At 43.1% G+C, this 13,569-nt stretch overlaps 1 protein-coding gene across 1 annotated transcript; it reads right to left on the bottom strand.

The window, feature by feature from the left end:
* Positions 1-5,219: 5,219 nt before the first annotated feature.
* On the bottom strand, positions 5,220-8,708 carry LOC118390440 (coiled-coil domain-containing protein 82-like). The gene is made up of 7 exons (XM_035781008.2): positions 7,901-8,708; positions 7,514-7,724; positions 7,326-7,418; positions 7,105-7,229; positions 6,749-6,919; positions 6,100-6,288; positions 5,220-5,914 (listed from the first exon to the last, which is right to left on the bottom strand). The coding sequence occupies exons 1-7, from the start codon at positions 8,423-8,425 to the stop codon at positions 5,849-5,851; spliced, it is 1,380 nt and encodes a 459-aa protein (XP_035636901.1). The 5' UTR covers positions 8,426-8,708; the 3' UTR covers positions 5,220-5,848.
* Between the last annotated feature and the right edge of the window lie 4,861 nt (positions 8,709-13,569).

The following is a 13,569-nucleotide window of genomic DNA, read 5'->3' as shown; positions in this document are numbered from 1 at the left end:
CTCAATACTTTGTTATATACCCTTTGTTGGCAATGACAGAGGTCAAACGTTTTCTGTAAGTCTTCACAAGGTCAGGCAGATCTCCTCTAGAGCAGTGATGTTTTCGGGCTGTTGCTGGGCAACACGGACTTTCAACTCTGGCTAGGCCACTCCAGGACCTTGAAACGCTTCCTATGAAGCCACTCCTTCGTTGCCCGGGCGGTGTGTTTGGGATCATTGTCATGCTAAAAGACCCAGACACGTTTCATCTTCAATGCCCTTGCTGATGGAAGGAGGTTTTCACTCAAAATCTCACGATACATGGCCCCATTCATTCTTTCCTTTACACGGATCAGTCGTCCTGGTCCCTTTGCAGAAAAACAGCCCCAAAGCATGATGTTTCCACCCCCATGCTTCACAGTAGGTATGGTGTTCTTTGGATGCAACTCTGCATTCTTTGTCCTCCAAACACGACGAGTTGAGTTTTTACCAAAAAGTTATATTTTGGTTTCATCTGACCATATGACATTCCCCCAATCTTCTTCTGGATCATCCAATTGCTCTCTAGCAAACTTCAGACGGGCCTGGACATGTACTGGCTTAAGCAGGGGGACACGTCTGGAACTGCAGGAATTGAGTCCCTGGTGGCGTAGTGTGTTACTAATGGTAGGCTTTGTTACTTTGGTCCCAGCTCGCTCCAGGTCATTCACTAGGTCCCCCCCGTGTGGTTCTGGGATTTTTGCTCACCGTTCTTGTGATCATTTTGACCCCACGGGGTGAGATCTTGCGTGGAGCCCCAGTTCGAGGGAGATTATCAGTGGTCTTGTATGTCTTCCATTTCCTAATAATTGCTCCCACAGTTGATTTCTTCAAACCAAGCTGCTTACCTATTTCAGATTCAGTCTTCCCAGCCTGGTGCAGGTCTACAATTTTGTTTCTGGTGTCCTTTGACAGCTCTTTGGTCTTGGCCATAGTGGAGTTTGGAGTGTGACTGTTTGAGGTTGTGGACAGGTGTCTTTTATACTGATAACAAGTTCAAACAGGTGCCATTAATACAGGTAACGAGTGGAGGACAGAGGAGCCTCTTAAAGAAGACGTTACAGGTCTGTGAGAGCCAGAAATCTTGCTGGTTTGTAGGTGACCAAATACTTATTTTCCACCATAATTTGCAAATAAATTCATTAATGTGATTTTCTGGATTTTTTTTCTTCTTCATTTTGTCTGTCGTAGTTGAAGTGTACCTATGATGAAAATACAGGCCTCTCCCATCTTTTTAAGTTGGAGAACTTGCACAATTGGTGGCTGACTAAATACTTTTTTGCCTCACTGTAGCTTCGTTATTGTTATGTATTGTTGTGTTACTTTTTATTATTACTTTTTATTTTAGTCTACTTGGTAAATATTTTCTTCTTCTTGAACTGCACTGTTGGTTAAGGGCTTGTAAAGTAAGCATTTCATGGTAAATTCTACACTTGTACTCGGTGCATGTGACAAATAAAGTTTGATTTGATTTTTATTTGATTCGATATGTATTTAACCCCTTGACTTAATACATGTTAGAATCACCTTTGGAAGGGATTATAGTCTTTCTGGGTAAATCTCTAAGAGCTTCCCACACCTGGATTGTGCAACATTTGCCATTATTCTTTTCAAAATTCTTCAAGCTCTGTCAAATTGCTTTACAACCATTTTCAGGTCTTGCCATAGATTTTTATGCAGATTTAAGTCAAAACTGTAACTCTGAAACTAGAAAAAATCCAATTCAATTCACGTGGGAACACCAAACTGTTTAATGAGGCTTGGGCTCCATTCCGGTCTTACTTTAAACAGTCCATCCTCTGATGGCATTCCAAATAATACTAAAATAAGTCGGTGACTTAAGGGTTGGAGGAGCCTCTCTCTGTGTTTTTGCTGGGGGGGGGGCATTAAGGTCCATGTGCTTATTGATTGTGATCCGCAGATGCCTTGTTCATCTTGCTCGGGCAGAGACTGAAGTGTGAGCTAGTTTTTCCCAGTTATTTTTACACTTTGTTCACGCCTACATGAATAATCATTTTATTTTTTTATTATAAAGCATTGTAAAGAAAAAACCTGTCCAGTGGATTGTCGGTCTGTGGCCATGACTCACTGTGAGTGGTTGCATTTCTCCACCCTTATCCCTTGGCTGTTTACAGGAACAATGGTGAGGTGTTTGCTCTGTCCCTGTACTATAGATTGCCCTTTAACCTCTGTAGCCTTCTGCCTGGTATGTTTAACTTGTCTAAAGTATGGTATCTTTAAAGCTATTTTTATTTTTTTATTTTATTTTATTTTTCTAGTTGAGTATATTATTTATATTGCTTTGTCTTGTCTATGTGTGTGTGTGTGTGTGTAAAACTTAATAAACAGAGTTTTAAAAAAAAATTAAAACTGTAACTCTGCCACTCAGGAACATTCACTGTCTTCTTGGTAACAAAATCCAGTGTAGATTTGGCCTTGTGTTTTAGATTATTGTCTTGCTGAAAGGTTAATTCATCTCGAGGTGTCTGGTGAAAAGCAGAGTGAACCAGGTTTTTGTCTAGGGGTTTGCCCGTGCTTAGCTCCATTCCGTTTAATTTTTATCCGGAAAACTCCCCCATCCTTAATTATTGCAAGTATATCCATAACATGATGCAGCAACCACTATGTATGAAAATATGCAGTGGTACTACGTAATGTGTTATATCTGTCAATTAGGTTAGTATTGTGGAGTAACTACAATGTTGTTGATCCATTCTCAGTTTTCTCCTGTCACAGCCATTAAACTCTGTAACCGTTTTAAAGTCAACATTGGCTTCATGGTGAAATCCCTGAGCGGTTTCCTTCCTCTCTGGCAACTGAGATAGGAAGGACGCTTGTATCTTTGTAGTGACTGGATGTATTGATACCCATCCAAAGTGTAATTTGCTCAAAAGGATACTCAATCAGTGGAAGCTCCTCAGAGGAGGAAGGGGAGGACCATCCTCAGGGAATTTCATAAAATAAAAATGGTAAAACATTAAAGTTATCCTTTTTAGATTAACCTATACTAAATATAATCACGTCACCAACTAATTGATTGAACACTCTATTTTGCAAAGAAGGTCTACAGTAGCCTCAACAGCACTCTGTAGGGTAGCACCATGGTGTAGCTGGAGTAATGCTAGCTTTCCTCTGGGTACATTGACTTCAAATCAAAACCTAAGAGGCTCATGGTTCTCACCCCCTTCCATAGACTTACACAGTAATTATGACAACTTCCGGAGGACGCCCTCCAACCTACCAGAGCTCTTGCAGAATGTACTGTCATGTTGTCCACCCAATCAAACAATCAGAAAATGTATTTAGTACTGAGAGCATAAGCTACAGCTAGCACTGCAGTACATGAAATGTGGTGAGTAGTTGACTCAAAGAGAGAGAAACACAGTAGTTGAACAGTTTCAAAATGAAGGAGAAGCAAGAGAGAAATAGAGAGAGATTTAATTATTTTTTAAACTTTTAGTTTCACTTACTTAGCTAGTTTAGCCTACTGAAACACGCTGCTCAAACAGAGGGATGTTACGTCAGCTTGCTGGCTATGACTTTTCATCAACACCGGAACTCTTCCAAGTCAAGGTAAGCTTTTGGTTTTACAAATGTTTTGCCACCGGTGTAACTGCTTACTGACTGTACACTAACGTTACTGCATGATTGTAGCGGGTTTACTAACACCTTAGTTCTATTAGCTATGCTGACTATGACGTTACTTATATAGGGTGACAATGATGTAGGCTGTGTGTAGCAGTTTAGCTTGGAAAGGTTTTTGGTCAAATACAGCTGATGGTCACATACAGCTGATGTGTTGTGCATTGAAGTCCACATACGAAGGGACAACGTGAGAGGAGGAGAGCACATAGATGAGAGAAGGAATACAACGGGCTGCTATGAAAGTGAACTGCGTTTGCGCGTGATCAGGGGTGTATTCATTCCGCCGATTATGTTGAGAAAAAAAATCTTAAACGCAAGCAAATGGAACACAACGAGGATAAAACATACCTGAATGAGTCCAATAGAAACTCTCGTTTGCAACTGTTGGACTAATAATTACACACTATATCAGCTAGATGCAGGCAAGAGTGTGCAGGGTGGTATTGTCACCTCAAAAAAAATTATCTCGACCTGTGAGCACCTACATTGTAAACCGTCATTCCTAGGCTAGGTTTTAGCAACCTCATGATGGGTATAGGGAAAATTAGAGTATCATGTAGTAGCCTAAACCTATCGCTGTTACATTAAACTGGGTGAATTAAATATGAATGACAGTCATCCAATATGCTGTAATAGAACCAAGGCCATGCTCATGAAAAAATAAATTGTTCTCCCTCATCTTAAATGGCACTGACCACCACTGTTTTCAATGTCTGCTTATGAAAATTGTACCCATCCTACCAATAAGTGCCCTTCTTTGCGAGGCATTGGAAAACCAGGGTCTTTGTGGTTGAATCTGTGTTTGAAATGCACTGCTCGACTGAGGGACCTTACAGATAATTGTGTGTGTGGGGTACAGAGATGAGGTAGTCATTCAAAAATGTTAAACATTATTATTGCACACATAGTGAGTCCATGCAAATTATTATGTGACTTGTTAAGCCCATTTTTACTCCTGAACTTATTTAGGCTTGACATAACAAAGGATTTTAATACTTATTGACTCAAGACATTTCAGCTTTTCACTTTTAATTAATTTGTACAAATTGTACATAATTGCACTTTGACATTATGGGGTATTGTGTGTAGGCCCGTGTGTAGGCCAGCCTAAAACCCCAAACAGCAAGCAATGCAGAAGCACAGTGGCTAGGAAAAACTCCTTAGAAAGGCAGGAACCTAGGAAGAAACCTAGAGGAACCAGGCTCTGAGGGGTGGCCAGTCCTCTTCTGGCTGTGCCGTGTGGAGATTATGAGTACATGGCCATTAAAGCCAGATTGTTCTTCATAAATGACCAACTGGGTCAAATAATAATCAGTGGTTGTGGAGGGGGCACGGTCAGTACCTCAGGAATCAATGTCAGTTGGCTTTTCATAGCCGAGCATTCAGAGGTCAAGACAGCAGATGCGGTATAATTGAAAAAGGATGTCTCCTAACTATGTTACATTTGTCATGTATGTGGTTTCATTTGTATTGTTTTAATACTTTTGGTTGGCTTCTTGCATGTCTTTAAAGACAATCATATTTCATACTGCAATTATATGCTGATGGACAAGATATTGTTTAATGGAGTTTTTATTATTTCTTTTCTGAAGCATCACACAAGCTTTTTAATAGAAATGAAGCAAAACTCAGAAGAGTCGTACCATCTTTCTACACTAGATAGTGTAATCCACAATATAGAACATTACTCATGTCATTTGAGGTCATCTGTCGTTGCAAACTCCATTTGGCATTATCTTAACTATTGGATGGACAACACTGCTTCAACTAAGTAGGGAACGTAACCAGGATAGTTTAAAGAACTCAGGAGTAACATTTCTTTGATTTACAGCAGTACCAGAGTATTCTGCATCATCTCTCAAACTTTGCAGATACATTTAGTGCAGACGTATGTTATATACTGTAAGAGTTATGAGCATGATATAAAATGGTTGATATAATACAGAAGTAATAGATGTCTTCTTAAATGGTAACAAAAGGAGGAAATGGTTTTTAAAAGCTTCTCACTCATCTTAAACGTTAACATTGAATTGAAGTCAAATAAACAGTATATATATATATATATATATATATATATATAACATACTTCTTCCCTAACAATGTGCAGAATAAACCATAAAACTGTTAAATGGATGCCTATAATAGGATGTAGATATGGATCCTTTATCCTGTCTGTCGTAATCCTTCAGTCTAGCTTCTCCTCCTGGAAGTAGTCTGCATCATTGAGATGGTCCTGGAACTTCTCATATTGCTGAAAGAGAGATGTGGGAGTGAAGTGGTGAGGGAGTGTCAGTGAGGAAAATCAGAGTGTATTGATTTCTATTCCACAAAATGACAGCGTGGGGGAACAAATCAGAAGGTTTTCTGAAAAACAGATGTGGATGGTAATTCAATGAGGGGTACTGTTATTTTATGGAGGGCAAGTGGGGTACATACTTCTGAGATCCAGCCCCTCTCCTCCAGTTTGGTGAAAACCCTTTTCACTGTTTCCTTCACTGGCTCCTCTCCATTCTTCTCCTCCTCCTCCATAACTGTCCGGCAGTGTTGAAACAAGTGGTACTTGAAGTGTTTCAGAGCATGATACACCTCTGTTCGGCTGGCACAAACGGAGCCCACACTGAAAGCCTGCCATTTAGGAAAGACACATTTTATTTATTTTACCTTTATTTAACTAGGCAAGTCAGTTAAGAACAAATTCTTATTTTCAATGACGGCCTAGGAACTGTCTGTTCAGGGGCAGAACGACAGATTTGTACCTTGTCAGCTTGGGGACTTGGACTTGTAGCCTTTCGGTTACTAGTCCAACACTCTAACCACTAGGCTACCCTGCCGCCTAACCACTCGGCTACCCTGCCGTCACATGCAAGGTGACCTGTCATTTAAAACACTTAGACAAACAGCAAACCTGACGTTTCACAAAAGGATAAATTGGTGCAAGGTCCCATACAGAATTATTTGATTTGATGATGTACTTTTTGTTAGTGGGATTTTATGGGAAGCCAATGTCACATGTACTGTATGCTTTCTTCTAGGGACCGAGATGGATAAAACAAAGACAGTGTTGATTTCTTCTCAGATGTAGTACCTGTGTGTCATCGGGCATGAATTGGTCCTCTTCGAGGCTGTTGAGGTTGTACAGTTGCCCTGAGAGACGCACACTGAAACTGCATGGTCTCTGGAGCTTGCATGCCTCACAAACACTCCGATGCAATCCTAACTTCAAAAGCCGGACCTTGGGGTAACACTCCACACGCTCCTGCACGTGAACACACAAAAACACATACCAGTTTGCATATACTGTTTTTGAACATAATATAAGAATGGACGACTTAGCCAAAGTACAAGAATAGCTGTATACAGATGAGATCAGTGAATATGCAGCCAACGTTGCATGACTACACACAAACTTCTGTCTAAGTTCTCTGTGAAATGGTTCTTCACCTTGTACCGGTCGGTCCAGCGGCTCCGCTGTTTCAGGTTCTCCAGGCGAGGGAGGATTGTTCGCTCATCAAAGTGGAACAGCGACGCCTTCATCTCCTGAGCATATCGCTTTGTCCGATCACCGCCTGCTCACAGTTATCAACCAAATAGATTCCCTACACTTGGATCATGTAGTTGATTGGTGATGGTTTTTGAGACCGCTATTGTTTAAAAACACTTACCATAAAGAGACTTGAGAAAGGTTTCATCCAGGACGTTGATCATAAGGGCTTTGAGGACCACTTGAAAGTGATTGAGCTGAGACCCAGTGATGACTAGCAAAAGGAGGAAAGAAGCAAAGGAATCATACAACACAGTGTGCTTTTACCTGCGAATATTGACCCATGATAAAATGTGTCAGCTGACTCACACTGGCGTGGAAGAGAAACAGCTATTTCATCTGACACCTCCTCATTCTTGTCCCCTGTCTTATCCTCAACTATGAAGTCCTTCAGACTGTCGCTGTGATCCGCTGCCTCTTCTTCACTGCTGCCCAGCAATAGTTCGGGGGTATCCTCTTCTTCATCATTATCGCCACTAACATCTTCAGCTACTTTACCCTTGTCTTCATCACTTGAATCCTGGATATTTACAAGAGAACCACAGCAATACATGGGTTGTAAAACAATGTTCAACAACAAAGAATGTTTCCTCAGTCCATATATGGACAGATTATTGTGGGTATATGCAACAATGATTCTGCCCAAAGGATCAACACTTATGTCATGCTCGTTTACATGATATGGTGGTAAGATACCTCCAACGTGCCCCTGCGTTTAGGAACGTGGGACTTCATCTTCTTGGATAATGCCAGGAGTTTAGACTGGCGTTGCTTTCGTTTAGCTGCGGTCTGTTTAGCTTCGGCAACTTTTTTGTCCTTTTCTGCAGCACTCTCGTCCTCCGAATCGGAATCGTGGCTTTGTTGTTTTACGCGTTTTTTGGGAACGACTTTTCTTTTAGGCTTGGTTCCTACGTCGCTGTCAGAGTCGCTGGAGCTGTCTGCGAGGACGCGCTTCCGACGAGGACGGGACCTACCTTCGCTGGAGCTGCTACCATCGCTGGCAGGGCTCTGTTCCCCACTGGCAGGTGTACTTTCGCTCCCACTGTCCGAATTCTGATAGTCACTCTCTGAAGCGCTGATACTGGTCGTGCTCGCGCAGGACTCCTCGTCACTGTCATCAAGGATAGACGACGGCAAACCGATTTGAGCCCTTTTCTTCGAGGCTTCAGCTTTATTTTTTCGCAACGTTGCGAACACTTTACGCTTGTACAGACTTTCCATTGTTGTTTACGCAGTGTTGCCAAGTTAACAGTCCAAATAAACGTTAAATAACGTTAGCAATACTGGCTAGCTAGCTAGCAATTAGCTAATGTGCGATGCAGAACATGACCATTTAAAAAATAATGCACGCAATCATATGTAAACAACGTTAATCTGGGTTGATACCAAGTTTTAACCACGGTGAACCTTAAAAAAAAATCTAATTGTATCTCGTGTGCACCTTTTGTTTTGTTTTGTTGATGTTGTCGTGTGCTTCTTCCCACTTCCGCTCTCGACTCCCGCCCTCAACTCAAAGTGGCCTCTAAAATCATAGCGCCTCTCCCGGCCATTCTAGATAAATTACTCGTTTTCTTTTTTGGCCCACTGCTAGGCTAGTTGTTTGAAGTCCATTAGTGATATACACTATTCAAAAAATAAAGGGAACACTTAAACAACACAATGTAACTCCAAGTCAATCACACTTCTCTGAAATCAAACTGTCCAATTAGGAAGCAACACTGATTGACAATACATTTCACATTTTTATTTATTTTACCTTTATTTAACCAGGCAAGTCAGTTAAGAACACATTCTTATTTTCAATAACTAACTTAACCCACTGCCTGGGAACAGTGGGTTAACTGCCTGTGCAGAACGACAGATTTGTACCTTGTCAGCTCAGGGGTTTGAACTCGCAACCTTCCGGTTACTAGTCCAACGCTCTAACCACTAGGCTACTCTGCCACCCCCACAACATGCTGTTGTGCAAATGGAATAGACAACAGGTGGAAATTATAGGCATTTAGCAAGACACCCCCAATAAAGGAGTGGTTCTGCAGGTGGGGACCACAGACCACTTCTCAGTTCCTATGCTTCCTGGCTGATGTTTTGGTCACTTTTGAATGTTGGCGGTGGTTTCACTCTAGTGGTAGCATGAGACGGAGTCTACAACCCACACAAGTGGCTCAGGTAGTGCAGCTCATCCAGGATGGCACATCAATGCGAGATGTGGCAAGAAGGTTTGCTGTGTCTGTCAGCGTAGTGTCCAGAGCATGGAGGCGCTACCAGGAGACAGTCCAGTACATCAGGAGACGTGGAGGAGGCCGTAGGAGGGCAACAACCCAGCAGCAGGACCGCTACCTCCGCCTTTGTGCAAGGTGGAGCACTGCCAGAGCCCTGCTAAATGACCTCCAGCAGGCCACAAATGTGCATGTGTCTGCTCAAACGGTCAGAAACAGACTCCATGAGGGTGGTATGAGGGCCTGACGTCCATAGGTGGGGGTTGTGTTCTCTGGCATTTGCCAGAGAACACCAAGATTGGCAAATTTGCCACTGGCGCCCTGTGCTCTTCACAGATGAAAGCAGGTTCACACTGATCACATGTGACAGACGTGACAGTCTGGAGATGCCATGGAACATTGCTGCAACATCCTCCAGTATGACCGGTTTGGCGGTGGGTCAGTCATGGTGTGGGGTGGCATTTCTTTGGGGGGCCGCACAGCCCTCCATTTGCTCGCCAGAGGTAGCCTGACTGCCATTAGGTACTGAGATGAGATCCTCAGACCCCTTGTGAGACCATATGCTGGTGCAGTTGGCCCTGGGTTCCTCCTAATGCAAGACAATGCTAGACCTCATGTGGCTTGAGTGTGTCAGCAGTTCCTGCAAGAGGAAGGCATTGATGCTATGGACTGGCCCACCCGTTCCCCAGACCTGAATCCAATTGAGCACATCTGGGACATCATGTCTCGCTCCATCCACCACAGACTGTCCAGGAGTTGGCGGATGCTTTAGTCCAGGTCTGGGAGGAGATCCCTCAGGAGACCATCCGCCACCTCATCAGGAGCATGCCCAGGCATTGTAGGGAGGTCATACAGGCATGTGGAGGCCACGCACACTACTGAGCCTAATTTTGACTTGTTTTAAGGACATTACATCAAAGTTGGATCAGCCTGTAGTGTGGTTTTCCACTTTGATTTTGAGTGTGACTCCAAATCCAGACTTCCATGGGTTGATAAATTTGATTTCCATTGATAATTGTTGTGTGAATTTGTTGTCAGCACATTCAACTATGTAAAGAAAAAGTATTTAATAAGAATATTTCATTCATTCAGATCTAGGATGTGTTATTTTAGTGTTCCCTTTATTTTTTTGAGCAGTGTACATGTTTTGCTAATGTGCATCATGTAGACAAATAAGGTTTATTAATATAAAATATGTTGTTAAAAGCTTATTTATTTATGCATGCCTCAATTCAGAAATAAATGAGTAATCTATTTTTTTAACTGTATTTTATTATGGAAAAGTGGTAAATGTTCTTCACAAATAAGATAATCAAACAATATAGCACATGTAAAAAACACATGTCAGCAATAAGAAGGCTTTTTGACATTCATAATCAGCAAGAAAGAATTTTAAGCATTTATTAATTTCATGACCAGGTGAGAATCTGACCCTGCTGATAATTAGTACTCCCCCTTGTGATCAAAGATTACACTATGGACAATAAACTGGACACCTGAGTTGATGCCAGCTCCACCAGCTTAACTGAACAATCCTTCCTTGTGATAGCCAGTGTCCGGCCTGATGGGTGGAAGGCCACTTGGTTGCTAGGATGTGGCCCAGTTTCCATGGTTATCATGACTGCTACTTTCCTCATATCCCATAGTTTGACCACACCGTATGATTCATAGGAGGCAACAGTGTCGCCCAGTGCATTCAAGGTGGCATGGTTGCAGGAATGCTGGTGGCGATAAAAGGTCTGTGCACACAGTCCAATCCTGGCTTCCCACAAAGACAGGGTTTTATCAGCAGCTTTGCAGGTCCCACACCTTTGTGGTGTTGTCCTTTGAGCAGTAGGCAACAAAGTCACCACATGAGTGGAAGGAGCAGCACCACGTGGCATGGGAGTGGCCATCCAGAGTCAGGATGCAGTGGCCTTGGAAGAAATCCCAGATCCTTAATGTTGTGTCTCCACTGGTGGTGGCCCAGGATTCCACCATTTGGGTGAAAGCTGCAGCCAAAGAGCCAATCACTATGACCCTCTCCAGTCATGTTCATCTCCCCGACAGACGTACCCCACAACCTCCAGAGCTGGTCGTCACTGGAGGAGGCTACAATAAACTTGCGGGGGTGCAGGGCAAGGCAGCTTATTGGCAGGGTATGGACCTTCAGTGAGTTGGTGAGGCGGAATTCAGATGCTTTCGTGCCCTGTGATGGCAGAGCTTTTATTTGGCCTTAAGTAGGGGTTCACACAGTTGCTGACAGGAAACTGAGCTGTGTTTTTGGTTGGGTCTTTGTCATGGTCATAGAGGTCAAATCCATCATTCTGTAGTCGGACTCTATCCCCAGACTCTGGTATTTCTCCTGTTCTGGGGGAAGACCAGTGTGTATTACGCAGGGTGGCTTCCAGGCTGTTGGCCACATGTTTTGTCCCTCTAAACTGATGAGCATTTTCTGTTTCAGCCCCACTTGGTACCTATCACTCAACTGCTTCAGTGCATGCTCATATGAACCACAGTGCTTCTTCAGTTGTTTGATGCATTAAACAAGCCTGTTCTTCTCTTGGGCAAGACACTAATTCTGCAGGTGATGGAAATCCCTCTCTTTCTGAAGCTTGACCAGTGTTTCACCAGCTTTGAAAGCTGCCAGACATAAGCTGTCCCGCTCACTTTGCATATTCTTCGGCACATTGTCTATAAATTTGTTGTGCGTATATGCGTCAGGCACAAACGCCACGGTATTCAACAACCCCCTTTGCTCCATTTCGTACCACTCTGCTTGGAAGCAATCCAAAGCTCTGCTCATGCCCATTTTGACAAGGAAGTTGCGGATAAAATTATCCACCACTTCTGGAATGTGGGAGATGGGTTGCTTAGCTGAGCCTCTGCTCTGTAACACGGACCCCGTTTCCTCTGAGGCATCGCGCAATGCTCTTATCGCAGCCTCCACATCCTCATCCCCCTCTGCCATGCTCCTTTCTTCATAGGCCAGAACTTCCTCATATTGATAATCGTCTTTTGAGTAATCTGGTATCGACACCTTTTCGAGGTAATATGGCCCATCGACAGATTCTTGCGCTTTCATTTGTCGCAGCCATTCGTCCAACAACCCCTTTCTGCGTTTGTTTACCCTCCTCCATGGTCACTAATTTACGCAACATTAAGTTTGTAAATTCCCTTTGGCTATCTTCTACAGTTTCAGAGGACTCTCGTCTGAGTGTGCCAGACACGCAGAATAACTGATGAATTTACGAACGGACAACCTGACAACACTCGGAATTTACGAACGCCCAGAGCGCACTCTGGCACTCCAGATTGAATTTATGAACACACCCTAAATCTGCACAGTGTACATGGAATGTGATAGGCCTACAGCATGGGTGTCAAACTCATTCCACCGTGGGCAGAATGTCTGCAGGTTTTTGTTTTTCCCTTTCAATTAAGACCTAGACAACCAGTTAAATTGTAAAAATATTAATCTTATATGTGGTAAATGGTATGTGTGTACATTTGAAGTTTACATACACTTAGGTTGGAGTCATTAAAACTTGTTTTTCAACCTGGGGGGTGGGATCCACCTCTACGCAGACGACACCATTCTGTATAATCCTGGCCCCTCCTTGGACACTGTGTTAACTAACCTCCAGACGAGCTTCAATGCCATACAACTCTCCTTCCGTGGCCTCCAACTGCTCTTAAACGCAAGTAAAACTAAATGCATGCTTTTCAATCGATTGCTGCCCGCACCTGCTCGCCCGTCCACATTCACTACTCTGGACGGCTCTGACTTAGAATATGTGGACAACTACAAATACCTGGGTGTCTGGTTAGGCTGAAAACTCTCTTCCCAGACTCACATTAAGCATTTCCAATCCAAAATTAAATCTAGAATCGGCTTCCTATATCGCAACAAAGCATCATTCATTCATGCTGCCAAACATACCCTCGTAAAACTGACCATCCTACCGATCCCCGACTTCGGTGATGTTATCTATAAAATAGCTTCCAACACTCAACTCAACAAACTGGATGCAGTCTATCACAGTGCCATCCGTTTTATCACCAGAGCCCCATACACTACCTACCATTGCGACCTGTACGCTCTCATTGGCTGGGCCTCGCTTCATACTCGTCGCCAAACCCACTGGCTACAGGTTATCTACAAGT

The sequence above is a fragment of the Oncorhynchus keta genome, chromosome 11, assembly GCF_023373465.1.
Source record: "Oncorhynchus keta strain PuntledgeMale-10-30-2019 chromosome 11, Oket_V2, whole genome shotgun sequence".
Lineage (NCBI taxonomy): Eukaryota > Metazoa > Chordata > Actinopteri > Salmoniformes > Salmonidae > Oncorhynchus > Oncorhynchus keta.
The sequence above is the reverse complement of the archived record's forward strand: the minus strand, read 5'-3'. Positions and strand labels throughout refer to the sequence as shown.